Source organism: Ostrea edulis, chromosome 10 (assembly GCF_947568905.1).
Source record: "Ostrea edulis chromosome 10, xbOstEdul1.1, whole genome shotgun sequence".
Taxonomy (NCBI): Eukaryota; Metazoa; Mollusca; class Bivalvia; order Ostreida; family Ostreidae; genus Ostrea; species Ostrea edulis.
This window is the reverse complement of record NC_079173.1, coordinates 21,371,718-21,385,738: the sequence shown is the minus strand read 5'-3', so window position 1 is coordinate 21,385,738 and position 14,021 is coordinate 21,371,718. Positions and strand designations below refer to the sequence as shown.

At 34.1% G+C, this 14,021-nt stretch overlaps 1 protein-coding gene across 1 annotated transcript in view; it reads left to right on the top strand.

Moving 5' to 3' along the window:
• The first annotated feature begins 825 nt into the window (after positions 1-825).
• Positions 826-14,021, top strand: part of LOC125665521 (homologous-pairing protein 2 homolog) — a 17,402-nt gene continuing 4,206 nt past the window's right edge. The window contains exons 1-6 of the mRNA XM_048898175.2: positions 826-965; positions 5,775-5,869; positions 7,153-7,242; positions 7,621-7,732; positions 11,162-11,232; positions 11,972-12,046. Coding sequence (XP_048754132.1) covers positions 941-965; positions 5,775-5,869; positions 7,153-7,242; positions 7,621-7,732; positions 11,162-11,232; positions 11,972-12,046 — 468 coding nt within the window. The 5' untranslated portion in view covers positions 826-940. The remainder of the gene's footprint in view (positions 966-5,774; positions 5,870-7,152; positions 7,243-7,620; positions 7,733-11,161; positions 11,233-11,971; positions 12,047-14,021) is intronic.

Below are 14,021 nucleotides of genomic sequence, written 5' to 3'. Positions count from 1 at the left end.
GATTACATATTTTATCGTCCCTGTCGACACTCCAAAATCTACCCTGCTCGATTGAAAAATCTAAGATTTATGCATCTATTTAAAATAACACAAAGCTACTCTTTTAACATGTAAGAGACAAATCAGATGCTTCTCAAAATTATGTAAAGGCTTAAAAAAAAATCCATAATCTAGCCAGAGCTTTAGGCATAATCAATTTCAGAATACCAAATCTGTTTGAATTGATCCAATAATTACCTAGACTTAACCATTTTGGATAAGAAAACTATTCTGATCGTGAAAGGTTTTGTAATTTTATAATTTAATTAGAATAAAAGAAAGTTTCCCTTATTTATCATTGACGATTCTTTGCGTAAAACCAATGATTCTGGATAATAACAATATCAATAGGATATAGCGCCTAATTCTCCAAGTAAAATATTAGGTGGACTTTTAAGAAAACTTTGAAAATTTTTGAAACTTGTAAATATTTTTTTTTATTTCACTAAAGGTTCCACATGGAGCATAATATATAGTACAAAAAATGTAAGATCAACAAGAACAATGTTGAACACAATGAATGAAATACAACAGGAAGGTAATTTCATAAAATTATGGACATGCAGTAACTGACATGATCAATTTGGCAAGTCCTGTCATACATGTCATAGGCGCTCCCGAGCTTAATTGTTAAAAAAATATATATATCTACTATACTATAAGCATATAGTATAGTAGATATATATATATATATATTTAACAATTAAGCTGGGGAGCGCCTATGATACATGTATTATATTTGTCTTTACAGTTCATTGATTTGCTACTACTGCAGCAATCAGCGTTACTTCCCTTGACGGAACTCTTTAGTAATCCCGCCATATTTAAAACAAAACAGACACGACAGAACACGATAAAAACGAGAAATTGAGAATGTGCGGTTTTGGAGATACTTAGTAAAATGAGTAAATCCAAGGATGCAAATGGTTTGTATTTAAAGACTTCTAATATAATGTAATACAATGAAACTAATGATTTTCCCCAAGTACGTTTCGGCGCTCTCGTGTATATTTTTCATCTGACCTTCAGCAATGTTCGGGCATTAGAAAATTCGTTGTATGACTTTTATTTGTAGTTTCTTATTTAAATGGTTTTTTTTTCTTTCTGTATATGCATGCACATGTATGTACTTTGTTTTTGTTTGTTGATTTGGTACACGACCCTTCTAGAATCAATTTTTCACTCATAGTGCATTGACACTCGGGGCCACAGGGATCGAAATTAACTTTTTTCATAACTTACAAATTTTAGCCTAGTGGATTATTTTCCAACTAGGAAAATTGAGCTTGTAAGTAATAGTATTTTTCAATCGATTGCTTTTTTACACGAATTTCAGAAAACAAGCATGTCTCTATATCAAAATACAGTATATGAAAATAGAGTGCAATAATAAAAATAAGATTAAAAGTTCTTTCATTTACCATTTAATGTTATCATACAACATCATTGATGCATGTTGAGGGTCATAGGGTGCATTTGAGCGGCGCACTCACTGTCTAGAGATCTACCACCTACATACATCATGTGGTTTGAAATCTTGAAGACTGTTGGTGTCAATTCAAAATGAAAACATTTGGAGATTTCATTCTTTAAAAAAAGTTGAAAAATGCGCTACAAATAACTTCTAGTGTTTAACTATAGATATCGCACAGCAGGACACCGCTTGAAGCAGTGATACTAACACATTTGTGTAAACGCAGACAAGATCATCATGTTAATATTATTTAAACTCTGTGTCTCTGAGATGCCCGAAGTATGCTTGAAGTACTTTGACATCACTGACTGAGATGACGATGGCCTTAGTTATTTGTTCGATCCACGTTTACTTTTTTCAATACGTATAATCATTATGTAAATCGTTTCTATGTACAAGACGAAATTATTGTAACTGCGAAGTACAGCCAATAACCAAGGAAATCCAGAAAAAGATTAGTATTTTCACTCGCTAAAAATTGCTACCACTTGTGATTTTTCACTCACAATTTCAATTTTTAACTCGCATTTAGCAAGTATTTTCCCTTTATAACGGATTTTTTAAGGGTCTGTAGGGGGTCCGAAATAAGGGCCCATTCCCAATGCTAGAAAACAGGTATTTTTCCATATTTTTGCTTTGAAATTTCCAAACAATGAAAACAAATCTAGCAGAGTATCCTAATTGTTCATAAATCTTCACAGACCCACAGATTACAATGTTTGCAGTGATCGCAAAATGTTGAAATGTTTTACTGGACATTCGGTCTGGTAAACACAGGAACATTACCGGACCGAATCACATTTTACCAGACCAAAAAAAAGTAGCATTATGTTCTTCATGCTTTTTTTGTTTCTCCCTTTGACTTTGAGCCTCCTTGGTCATTGGATTTTCGTTTTAAAAGTTTACCGGGGACTGCATTACTGTTCCAATTTGATTGGAACATGTTGCTGTTTTTGTATTATTTTTTTTTTAACGGAACTAGTTTCCGAAACCGTTGCTGGAAAGTCACCGGACATTCAGACCGGATATATAACGAAGTTTTCACTGTTTTTGCTTCAAAATTGTTAAGTAAACCTAATTTTCTGACCTCTGCTGTTTTGAATGAGGTAAACTTTGACCAAATTGAAAGTCAGAAGGAGTCGAATTAAACCTTTGTGCACTCTGGATTGGTTTTCTCCCTACATCTTTGTATGAAACATTTGGAAATTCCCAATTACAAGCAGATGTCACTATTTTTCCCAATTGGAAAGGCCCAGGCCCATGAAATCAAGATCATAAGAAAACCCTGCCCTTAATTTCGTTGCCCGGGCTGTAACAGTGAGGATTCTTTACTGTGAAGGAAATAACAGGTTATTTAGCAAAGAGACTAGACTTGGCAATTCCAAACTAGGCCTACTGGTTTCACTTTTTTTGATCTGTTTCATTCCTTTGAAGTTGAATTTCATTGTGCAGCTGTAATGGCAGTATGAAGAATATACACAGAATGAAGTGTTACATTAGGGAACTGTTAGGGAGGATTATCAGCTGTGATGACATTTTTCCAATGATATTAAATGTTGTCTCCTACTTTTTGCAAAAGTTAAAAAGCTCATGATTTACTTACTTAAAGGACACATATCGTGTTTTCAAAGTATACAAAATTATATGCATTTTATCTTCCTTATGATTATAGAAATTAATTGTAATAGTTCGTTCGCTGAAGTATTGCGATAATTAGCCACAATACGGACTTAAATCTAAGCCCCGATTTCAAAAAGCCTAGTTAATTAGATAGGTAGCCACGTGGTACAGTGACGTCATATGCGACCTTCGTCGATCAACTTGTTGTAAAAGTAGTGTTAGATATTTTTAAAAACTCGGGTTTTAGGGGCCTAATAAATTTACCATGGATAACATTTATTTCGATGTTAACAAATTTCCCGAGTCTTATATCTTTTAGCCACCAGTGCATGCAAATAGCGGCCCAAATGTAGCGAGGAAAGCGAGTATGAAATCTGCGAGTAAATAATGTTTACATGGGATCACTGTCTAAACAGAATATGGTAATGTCATTTCTGTAAACAACTGTAATTAGCGTTGTTGCTTTTTGAAAATAAACAGTGCAATTATTATTAAATTTATTTTGGAGAAGTTAGATAGATCTAAATTATGATACGATTATGTATCATTGACAACTAGGCCTACTGTCACGGGTGCATTTCGAAAAAAAAATAAAATAATGAAAATTATCAAACTTATGGTGAAAATCCCAATGCCTTTAAATTATTTTATTCAAGCAATTTTATTAATCATTATTTTTTTTTTTGTTATCTACACGTTGTTACTTAGGAAGTGGGAGCGCGGCGTGCTGTACGTTGTTGTAAACACGTACGTGTTCCTTTAAAAAAAAAAAAAAATGAAAGCATTATAATTCAATTCAAAGTTGGAAAATATCATATTTTATTATTTATAATTGAAAGTTCAATTATCTTTCATCTTCAAATTTCTTTTTTAAAACTACCAGTTGGTAGACACTGCTAGCGAAGTTCTGCCTATATGGTGTGACAAGGTGAAGGTCAGTTGGTGCGAGTGTGTATTGAATTTGAGAGCAGAACGGAAAGCATAAGCCGTAGGCCTATATGTAACAGTGGGTAGCTTCGATAGAACCATTTTCTCGCAGTTTATCTACGTCTTTGTCCAAGTGCTTGTTTGAAAAAGTACAGGGACAAATTCTACTGGGTTTTTTAAGGCAAAGTCGTTGTGCCGACAAAAAATATTCACGTCTTGTCCCTCATACCTTCCTTCGAAAATTGAAAAAAACACAGTCCAAAGCCTCTCTTCTGACAGCAAGTACACCCTTAAACGGCACAAAACACCCTAATGCAGTGTTATTTACAAGCCGTTAATGTGATAATTGATTGTTTGTCAATTAAATCTAATCTGTTTATGAAATGGCTAACATCTGTTTTCAAATCTTCTCGCTCGAGGTCGCATATGACGTCACAGATAATGGCGCGTAAAATATCGAAGAAAATATGCATATCGCAAGATTTGAATTTCATCGCTTTCAAACTCGAAAACTACGCAAACGGTTTCATTTAAAACACATGTAAAGTAGTTCTAGGCATGAAATGAATTAATTTTGCTGAAAAAATTAAAAAGTTTAAAAACATGCGATGTGTCCTTTAAGGTTCCATTTCTGATTCAGGAAAATGGAATGATTTATATACTTTAATTACTTTTCAAAGAAAACATTGCAATTATTGTATAAAGGAATGTTTATTCACCAGCTATAATAGTGAGATGTTTTGCTTTGAAATTAAGTGGACTGTGGTCCATCTGATTAATGTACTAGTTAGGCCACTCCTTGTGTTTCCTGAGTTCTGACTGTATGTTCATTATGTGATATTGCAGTTACATATCATAAATTATGAAATCTTTATTTGGAATTTTTGTCTTTGAGATTTGACAGTACTGTATTTGAATCATGAAGACTAAGAGGCTACTGTAAGTTCAATTCATGCCCCCCATTCAAGTTTTCAGTAAAGTTGATCTTCCAAGAAAATGGTTGTTGGTAAAAGGATTTGTGTGTCAACATAAATATTGTCAGCAAGGGAATCAGGGCTTGTGACACATTGGCTTCTCTAAGCAGAGTATCCAATTTCATTTTGAAAGTACATGTAGTGATACTGAATAATTTATATGATGGCACAAGTCATTTTAAATTTAGATCAGGACTCGAAATTAACATATGCCCGTCAGTCTTTGACTGGTTAAAAGTCTGACTGACTGACATTTGTTTTAGTCAGTCTGATGGGACTGGTTAATTTTCTAAAGCATCATTTTGGAAAATATACTTATGAAATTTTATACACACATTTGGCATGCTTCGATCTGTATAGATATCAGACGAATCTGATTCGTAAATATAAATCCCACATTTAAGTGTTACAATATTGTCTGACTGAGGCATATTGAGTTTAATTTCATTTTAATAACATTAACGAAATATGTTTAATTATTTCTGGAAAACTCTGTTGGACTGGTAAAATTTTCTGCGGACTGGTTGAAATTATACCCCATCAGTCCAACTGGACTGGTGACATAAAAAGTTAGCTTCAAGCCTTGTAGATACAATATATGGATGAACTGAATTTAAGAAGAGTCTGGTAAACTGTTGCACATATTTGATAGTAATTAAATATATATATATATATATATTTCTGGTGTGGATGGAAAAAAAAACCCTCAAGTTTGTAATCAGTTATATTGCTTTCTTCAGCTGCCAGGGCAGTATTGGAGTACTTGAACAGACAGAATAGACCGTACAGCGCTGTAGACCTCTTCAACAATCTCCACAAAGAATATGGCAAGACGGTGGGTCTTATTCAGTTATTTCCCTTTATGAGATCGCCTGAGTTGACTCGGGTGACCTATTGCTATTGATCTGTCAGTCAGCATGGTCGTCATCTGCCGTGCGTTTACAATTGAAAATTTGTAACTTTTTCTTGATAACCACCATTCCTTTTCTTTTCAAATTTTGTAGGAAGCATCTTTTAGACATAGGGGATATAAATTGTAATTTTAAGGACTCCTGCACCCCTGAGGCTTCACGGGGGTGGGGTGCGGGAGGGGGCAAAAATTGACCAATTTTAAAAACTCTGCAGTGCTCTACAACAGCACATCTGTAACAAAAACTAAATGCATACTGCATAGTCATGAAGAGCAGGAAGGCCTCTATCAAGATTTTAAATTTCATGATCCCCAGAGTAAAGGTTCTGACTCAATAGCATTAGATAGCAGGACAGGGCCTGACGTGGTATATATAGTGCTTTATACATGTGTAAAACATTTAGATAACATCTTCTTTAATGTTATTGATACTGTTAGAATTTAAACTGAATAGATTTTTAGAAGAACTGGAGCAGGTAGCTCTTTACCGATACGAGGGGGTAGGTTTTTTGTTTTTGTGGTAGAGCCAAAATTATAGCGAATTTTGTCTTTATCATTTGAAAGTTTGGTGATACTGTATGAAAATTAAAGACATATTTAGGAAAAGCAGAAAAAGGTTTACCAAATTGTGACCCCTGGGTTTTGACTCTAGGTTAGGGTCAAAGTAGTCATATAATGTTAGTATAACATTATGATGAAGTCTTTCATCAGTAAGGACACTCTCAGGGGCATTTGCAGAACACATCTTGTTTTATACTGCTTCAGAATATTAGGATTTAGTGTAGATAAATATGCAGAACAGGAAAGTTATAGATTTCCTAGCCTTGTGGGCAAGTGATACTTTTAACTAATACTCAGGTTACCAATAAGGCTTGTGGGCCTCTTGTTCATGATATGTGTCCTTTAATGAAATAGCGATACATAAATGCTGGGTTGGTTTTTTTTTTGTGTTTTGTTTTGTTTCTTTTTTATTCAAAATTTCTTGACATAGGACCCATATCACATATACCAGTTGAGATATAGGAATGTGCGACGCTAAAATATCAATTACAACATGCTAATAATCTTTATTGATAACGACCAGTGTGTTGATATATGTTGATTTTCATCAATATATCTAGTTAGTGAAATTAAATTTCTTGAAACATAGAATTTGAAAAATAAAAGTATTGTTTGAGATTTATCATTAATTCATGTCCATTCTGCAGGCGGTCGTGAAGGCATGTGAGAGTTTAACAGAAGGAAAGAAGATCAGAGAAAAAGTTTATGGAAAACAGAAGGTTTATGTTGCAGACCAGGTAAGGAAAAAGAATCTGTGTCTGTCACATTCATGCTTCGACACTATCAATTTATCAAAGTAATTCAAAGGACTAGCGACGAGAAGATTTTACTAGTCCTGCAGTTCTCATAAATCAGGCTGCTGAAGGCATTTGGTTGAGACACAATTGATGGAAGGTGCTTTACCTCCACAGTAAAAATTTTTAAAAAAAATGGTAAAGCAAAGTTCTGTAATTCTGACAAATTTTAGGATATTGAATGTAAATTCAATGACAAATTTTTAAGATTTTTACTAATTCTTACACATTGACCAATTTTTAAAAATTGATTTGTGTTGAATTGTGTTGTGAATCAAGGTTTTTTGTTTCAAATACTTTAGAACTGATCTTTATTTATAGAGTCAGTTCCCAGATGTGGATGACAAAGAAATTCGAGAAATGGATACTAGAATTGTTGAATTGTCGACACAGTGTAAAGAAAAGGATGACCAAGTGAAAAGACTGGATGCTGGTTAGTTTGGGAGGTGGGGGTGAATTATCTATATTTATAAGCCCCAGTCTTGAAATAGCCGGCACATATATTGTTGCCTTGTTGTTTCAGAGTTTTCAGGTTGTTCGGTTTGTTTGCAGCTGTTGAGTTGATTTGTGGTGCACAGTTGCATACTGAAGGGGTACAGGCAAGGGCTGTGTGGTGCACCGAAAATTTTGGTGCACTGCGATTCATACCATTCGATTCAATGCTTTGATTACAAATTTCGGATTTCTGTTCGGCTTAGATTTTGCATACATCAAAAACAACAAATATGGCGTCCAAGTGATGTGCAGAACATGTGGATTTTTATGCAACCGAGATTTAAATCGCTATTATGTTGTGATTTAACATTTTCACCATTCAGATACCAACAGGTTATGGTCTGTAAGGTCATTGCTATTTATCTTTACATAACATATAGCATTCTGTCAGTGCTGGAGTGAAATCAACATCGTAGATAATTACAGATTAAATGTTTTGACAGTTGATAAGAGAGAGCAGTAGATAAATAAAGGAGATATTTTCAAAGACTCTCAATTGATAGAATTGTTGAATTTTGACATAAGGCCATGCCAATTTGTAATCTAGTTCGTCGGATTCGCCGCTTCTATTTGTAACAAATCCAAATTATAATATTATCAAAAAATAATATCCGCCCGCGTGTTCAAAAATATCCGTAAATATTTTTTTTAGTTTTTACAACAAGCGAACAAATAACCTTGATGTATATGCTGACAAATGGCAGAAGCGCGGGTTCTCGAGAAATTTCTTAACAGTGTAATACGGTTAATTTATTTATGATGTCTATCTTAATATGTACGATACTTCATAACACTGGATTGGAAGTTGTTCCTTATGCTGGAAGCCGATGAAACTTTTGAAGCGCTATTCGATGCCACTATTTAGAGAACATTGATAGCATACGATTGATTGTTTGATTAGCCTATATATTGACTGAAGTCTCTCTTGAGAATATTTCACTCACATGAAGACGTTACCATTGCCGGTGAAGGGCTGCAAAATTTAGGCCTATGCTCAGCGCTTATGGCACTGAGGGATCTTTATCGTGCCAAACCTGCTGTGACAAGGATCTCAGTTTTTGCAGTCCTATCTGAAGGACCGCCCCATTTATTCGCCTCTTACAACAAGCAATGGGTACTGATCGATGACTATTTTAAACCGGACCGACAGTTAACGACAAATTCACAAAAGGTTTGGTGATGTCATATCAAAATTCAAGAAAATGCTCAAAGCGATGCAATGGATATTGCATTTGCAATGAATGTCAAAACTGGATGTGTCCCTAGCAATATGCATATCTCTGAATCGAAACTTAAATAAAATGCTTCAAAAAGACCTTATCAGTTAATGTTGCAAAGTACATGTATTAGGTATAAAGAAAATAAGTCTTTGAAATCTGAAATACTTCTAATTTATTGTAAACTATATCAACAAAGTTGAAAAATATTAAGTTTATGTGGTAAACAAATGATATCTGATGATTTTAGATCATTATTTTTAGGCGCCCGCTTTTTAAAATCACACTTAATTCAATTAAAAATATTTATATTTCTTGTATTCGCTCGCCTAATAATTTTTATCTCCAAAATTAAAAATAATATTTGTAAAATAATTTCGCCCTCTCGCCTCACTTTTTTTGTTTGAAAATCCGAAGAACTATTTTACAAATTGGTGTGGCCTAACAGAGTTTTTTCCCCCCATATATAACTGGTACCGATAAACGGTACCATTCCCAATGTCAAAAAATGTAAAAAATTTCCCAATTTTGAGACTAGAAATTCCCAATTCACTTGCCGAAAAATAGACCACTGACATCGTAATTTACTTAGTCTGAAACGTTGTACAAGTTAACAAAAGTGGTCACTTCCGGTATTAAATCGAAAGTACAGATCATGGCAGTGCCCATGTTGTAAAGCTACAAAGATTCTAGAACGAGCCTACGACGACACCTGATGTCTTGCAACTAATTGTTTTGTTCTTTATTATTTTTAACTTTTAGTTAAAATCATTTGCCGATACATTGGTAGAAAATTCCCAATTTGTTCGATTTTGACACTATTTTTCCCAATTGAATTTGAATGGGTACCGGTACCAGAACCAGTGGGTAGAAAAAAAAACCCACTGCATATAAATGAAAACAATATCTTACAAATTTTAGATTGACTATAGATTTATTTGATAATCCAAATATTATGCTGCACATTAATATTATAACATGTTGATAGACTGTTGTTTTCTTTTTTCTATCAAAGTTATGATATGCAGTTAGAAATAGATATGAATTTTACAAATGACAACATAGTTATATTGATTTAAAATTTAAATAGAATTAAATTAAGTATGCTACTCATTAAAATTGTGAATTTGTTTGCTGTCATTGGATGAAATGGACCTAACATGAACCAAATCGAAAATTAAAAAAACCGAATCATGCTGTTCTGAATTGAAACCGAATCCAATCAAGCTAACACTGAATCGTCCCAGCCCTAGTACAGACCAAGTTTAAGTGTTGTTTCCAAGTGACCTACTGCTAGCAGATTTATCAGCTATTTTTCTGTGAAAACTTTCCTAGAATTAAATTTCACTACAATCTAATTAAAATTAGATGTTGGATCCACTCGCATACTCGCTACACAAACATCTAAAAACATCCCATAGAGGGTCACGTCAGAGGTCAAATTCGGTATCACTCTAGACTTATCGGCTTCAACAAACATTCAATGATTTTGCCAGCGGTGATTTCATTGGTCAATCGAATTTGACCTCTGACGTGACCCTCTACGGGATGTTGTTAGATGTTTGTGTAGCGAGTATGCAAGCGGATCTAACATCTAATTTCAATTAGATTGATTTCACTATGCTTTCAGGTACCTGATACATGAACAGGTGTATGTAAAAATATAAAATTATTTGTATAAAACAACACTAAAATCCCACAACATCCAATACCTAGAAGTGTCGGATCCACATAGTGCCTGGTCCCACCTCTGGCACGTCCTGGGGTCCGTTTTCGCCCTGCCCTTCATGTATATTTTTATGAGTCAAGCTTTTTCCTTTGTCCAGAGGAAGGGACGAGTTGATTTTAAGATTTACTGAATTGTTCATATTGTTGGTCTTTTCTTTTTCTTTTTCTTTTCATTTGATTTTGATATCCTCAGCATAAAATGGTTGGGGCAAATATTGTTGCCCTTATAATCATTCCATCGTATTTTTTGTTTTTTTATCTCTCCTGTATTGTCATAAATTTCAGAGTTATAGCACTTGAATTGTTAATGCTCTTTTTCTTAAAGCTACTCTCCTTTAGTTGGCAATCTTGGTGAGATTTTATGTGTTTGAAAGAGAAATTGTATTTCTACTTAAAAATAAATTGAAATCATCATTTTGTAGAACTTCGAGGCCTGAACAGCTCAATAACCACAGAAGAGGCAGTTTCACAACTCCAACAATTAGTTGAAGAGGTTTGTTCATGGATTAAATCCATATACGCATCGGGTAGGGAACCGCTGATGGAAAGTGTCTCTTGCAAGAATGTCTCAGACATTTAGTATGTCCTGCGTTTTCTGTTAGACATTACATAACTTTGTATTCCATTTTATGTTAGTTCCTGTCTCATGGGGATCCGAATTAGAATAGGTCCTCAGTGCCCCTTGCTTGTCGTAAGAGGCAACTAAATGGGATGGTCCATCGGATGAGACCGCAAAAACCGAGGTCCCGTGTCACAGCAAGTGTGGCACGATAAAGATCCCTCCCTGCTCAATGGCCATAAGCGCCGAGCATAGGCCTAAATTTTTGCAGCCCTTCACCGCCAGTGGTGATGTCTCAATATGAGTGAAATATTCTCGAGAGGGACGTTAAACAATATACAATCAATCAATCATGTTAGTTCCATAGAAATGAAGTAATTTGTTTAGAAGCAACAAAGTTACCTAAAGGATTTATGTCCTGGTAAGATTTTGGGTTGTTTTTTTTAGTTTATTAAATAGACTAATAAAGTTAAATATATATTTAGTTACCTAAAGGATTTATGTCCTGGTAAAATTTTGGGTTGTTTTTTTTAGTTTATTAAATAGACTAATAAAGTTAAATATATATTTAGTTACCTAAAGGATTTATGTCCTGGTAAGATTTTGGGTTGTTAGTTTATTAAATAGACTAATAAAGTTAAATGTATATTTAAGTTTGGATATTATGTTTCAGTGTGAGGCATGTAATCAGAAGTTGAAAACTTTAAAAGAGGGAGGAAGAACTGTATCACCGGAGGAGAAAGACAGGGTGAGATATTACAAATCTTAATAAGTTCAGAAAGACAGGGTGAGATGTTACAAATCTTAATAAGTTCAGAAAGACAGGGTGAGATGTTGCAAATCTTACTGAGTTCACAAAGACGGTGAGATATTACAAATCTTAATAAGTTCAGAAAGATAGGGTGAGATATTACAAATCTTACTGAGTTCAGAAAGATAGGGTGAGATATTGCAAATCTTACTGAGTTCAGAAAGATAGGGTGAGATATTGCAAATCTTACTGAGTTCAGAAAGACAGGGCGAGATATTACAAATCTTACTTAGTTCAGAAAGACCGGGTTAGATATTGCAAATCTTACTGAGTTCAGAAAGATAGGATGAGATATTGCAAATCTTACTGAGTTCAGAAAGATAGGGTGAGATATTACAAATCTTACTGAGTTCAGAAAAACAGGGTGAGATATTACAAATCTTACTGAGTTCAGAAAGACAGGGTGAAATATTACAAATCTTACCGAGTTCAGAAAGACAGGGTGAGATATTACAAATCTTACTGAGTTCACAAAGACGGTGAGATATTACAAATCTTACTGAGTTCAGAAAGACAGGGCGAGATATTACAAATCTTACTGAGTGCAGAAAGACGGTGAGATATTACAAATCTTACTGAGTTCAGAAAGACAGGGTGAGATGTTACAAATCTTACTGAGTTTTGGTTGTATTATTCATGTGTAAGTTGGACGTGGACTTCATAGTCAAAATTTTACTCCCTCCACTTTAAAAAGTTAAAAAGATACTTATATGCAAGCATGAATTTTAAGGCCTATTTCCATTGTTTAGAATAATTTCAAAGGTTTACATGAAATATTGAAGAAAAGTGGCTGATACTTTGTTTTGTATGATAAAGTGCACTCTTTGGATCTCTGTCTTGTGATTAATTCTGGGTAATTTTCAGTACTTTTTTTTTTATGGTGATAATGGTTACCTGTCTTCATGATTCCTAGTTTTGTTCTGACTACACTTACAAAGACTGAAAACCAATAGCAATAATATACATGTAGTTTGAAGATATTGAAACTTGTGAATTTTGGAAACTTTAATAGTGAAGACCCACTACTGACTGTTTGGTAGATGTCTGCAAAAACTGTTTTAGCTCATTAACAGAAAGAAATGTCCTTCAATCAAATGTGGGGGGTGGGTAGAAGTTTTCCTTTGAAGGTCAAGGGTTTATCTAGTCATCTTGTTCTCCATCCTTCCTCGTTTTGCATCAATCACCATACTCATTGGCATTGTGTGTGAAATCATTACCAATGAGTTTATGAATTCACAAGCTGATGTACTTGGTGCCTGTTGAACGTCTCAGATACAAAAACAGGACACAAACTACGTTGGAAGAAGAGAATCTGTTCTGTCTATGCATGCACTCCATGAGAGGTGCCACCATGCTAGGGATGGGATGATAAACAGAACTTAGGATATAATATGTTTTAATACAGCAATACAATTTGATACATATAATTATGTATCTCGATGTTATACAGAATCATATTGTAACACAAGGAATATTTATTTGTCTTTTTGACAATAAATCAATAAAATAAAACATCAAATCATATTTGATTTGATATTATGTTCCCAAATCCATGATTTTTATGTACTTGGTGCATTCTCAGTCTCAATATTTGGCACGTATTAATGATTTTCAACACAGGTCGCCATTATTTATGTTTTTCATTAACAATGATGAAAAAAACCCCGAACAAACAAGAATTCTGATTAGATTTATCATAAAACATCTGGTATTAATGTACTTTCGCTTTCCCATTCTAATGTTTTATCAGTCATTCGAGTATGTTGTTTTGTAAGGATATTACAATGCCTGTATCATAAATAGCACTCTGATAAGAAATACTGGTGTGTAATGTTGTGTCAGTAGATCGTCCCACCCCTATACCATACTTTGCGGTCAGGATGTGTAGACAGGATAGATTGTACAGGTATAT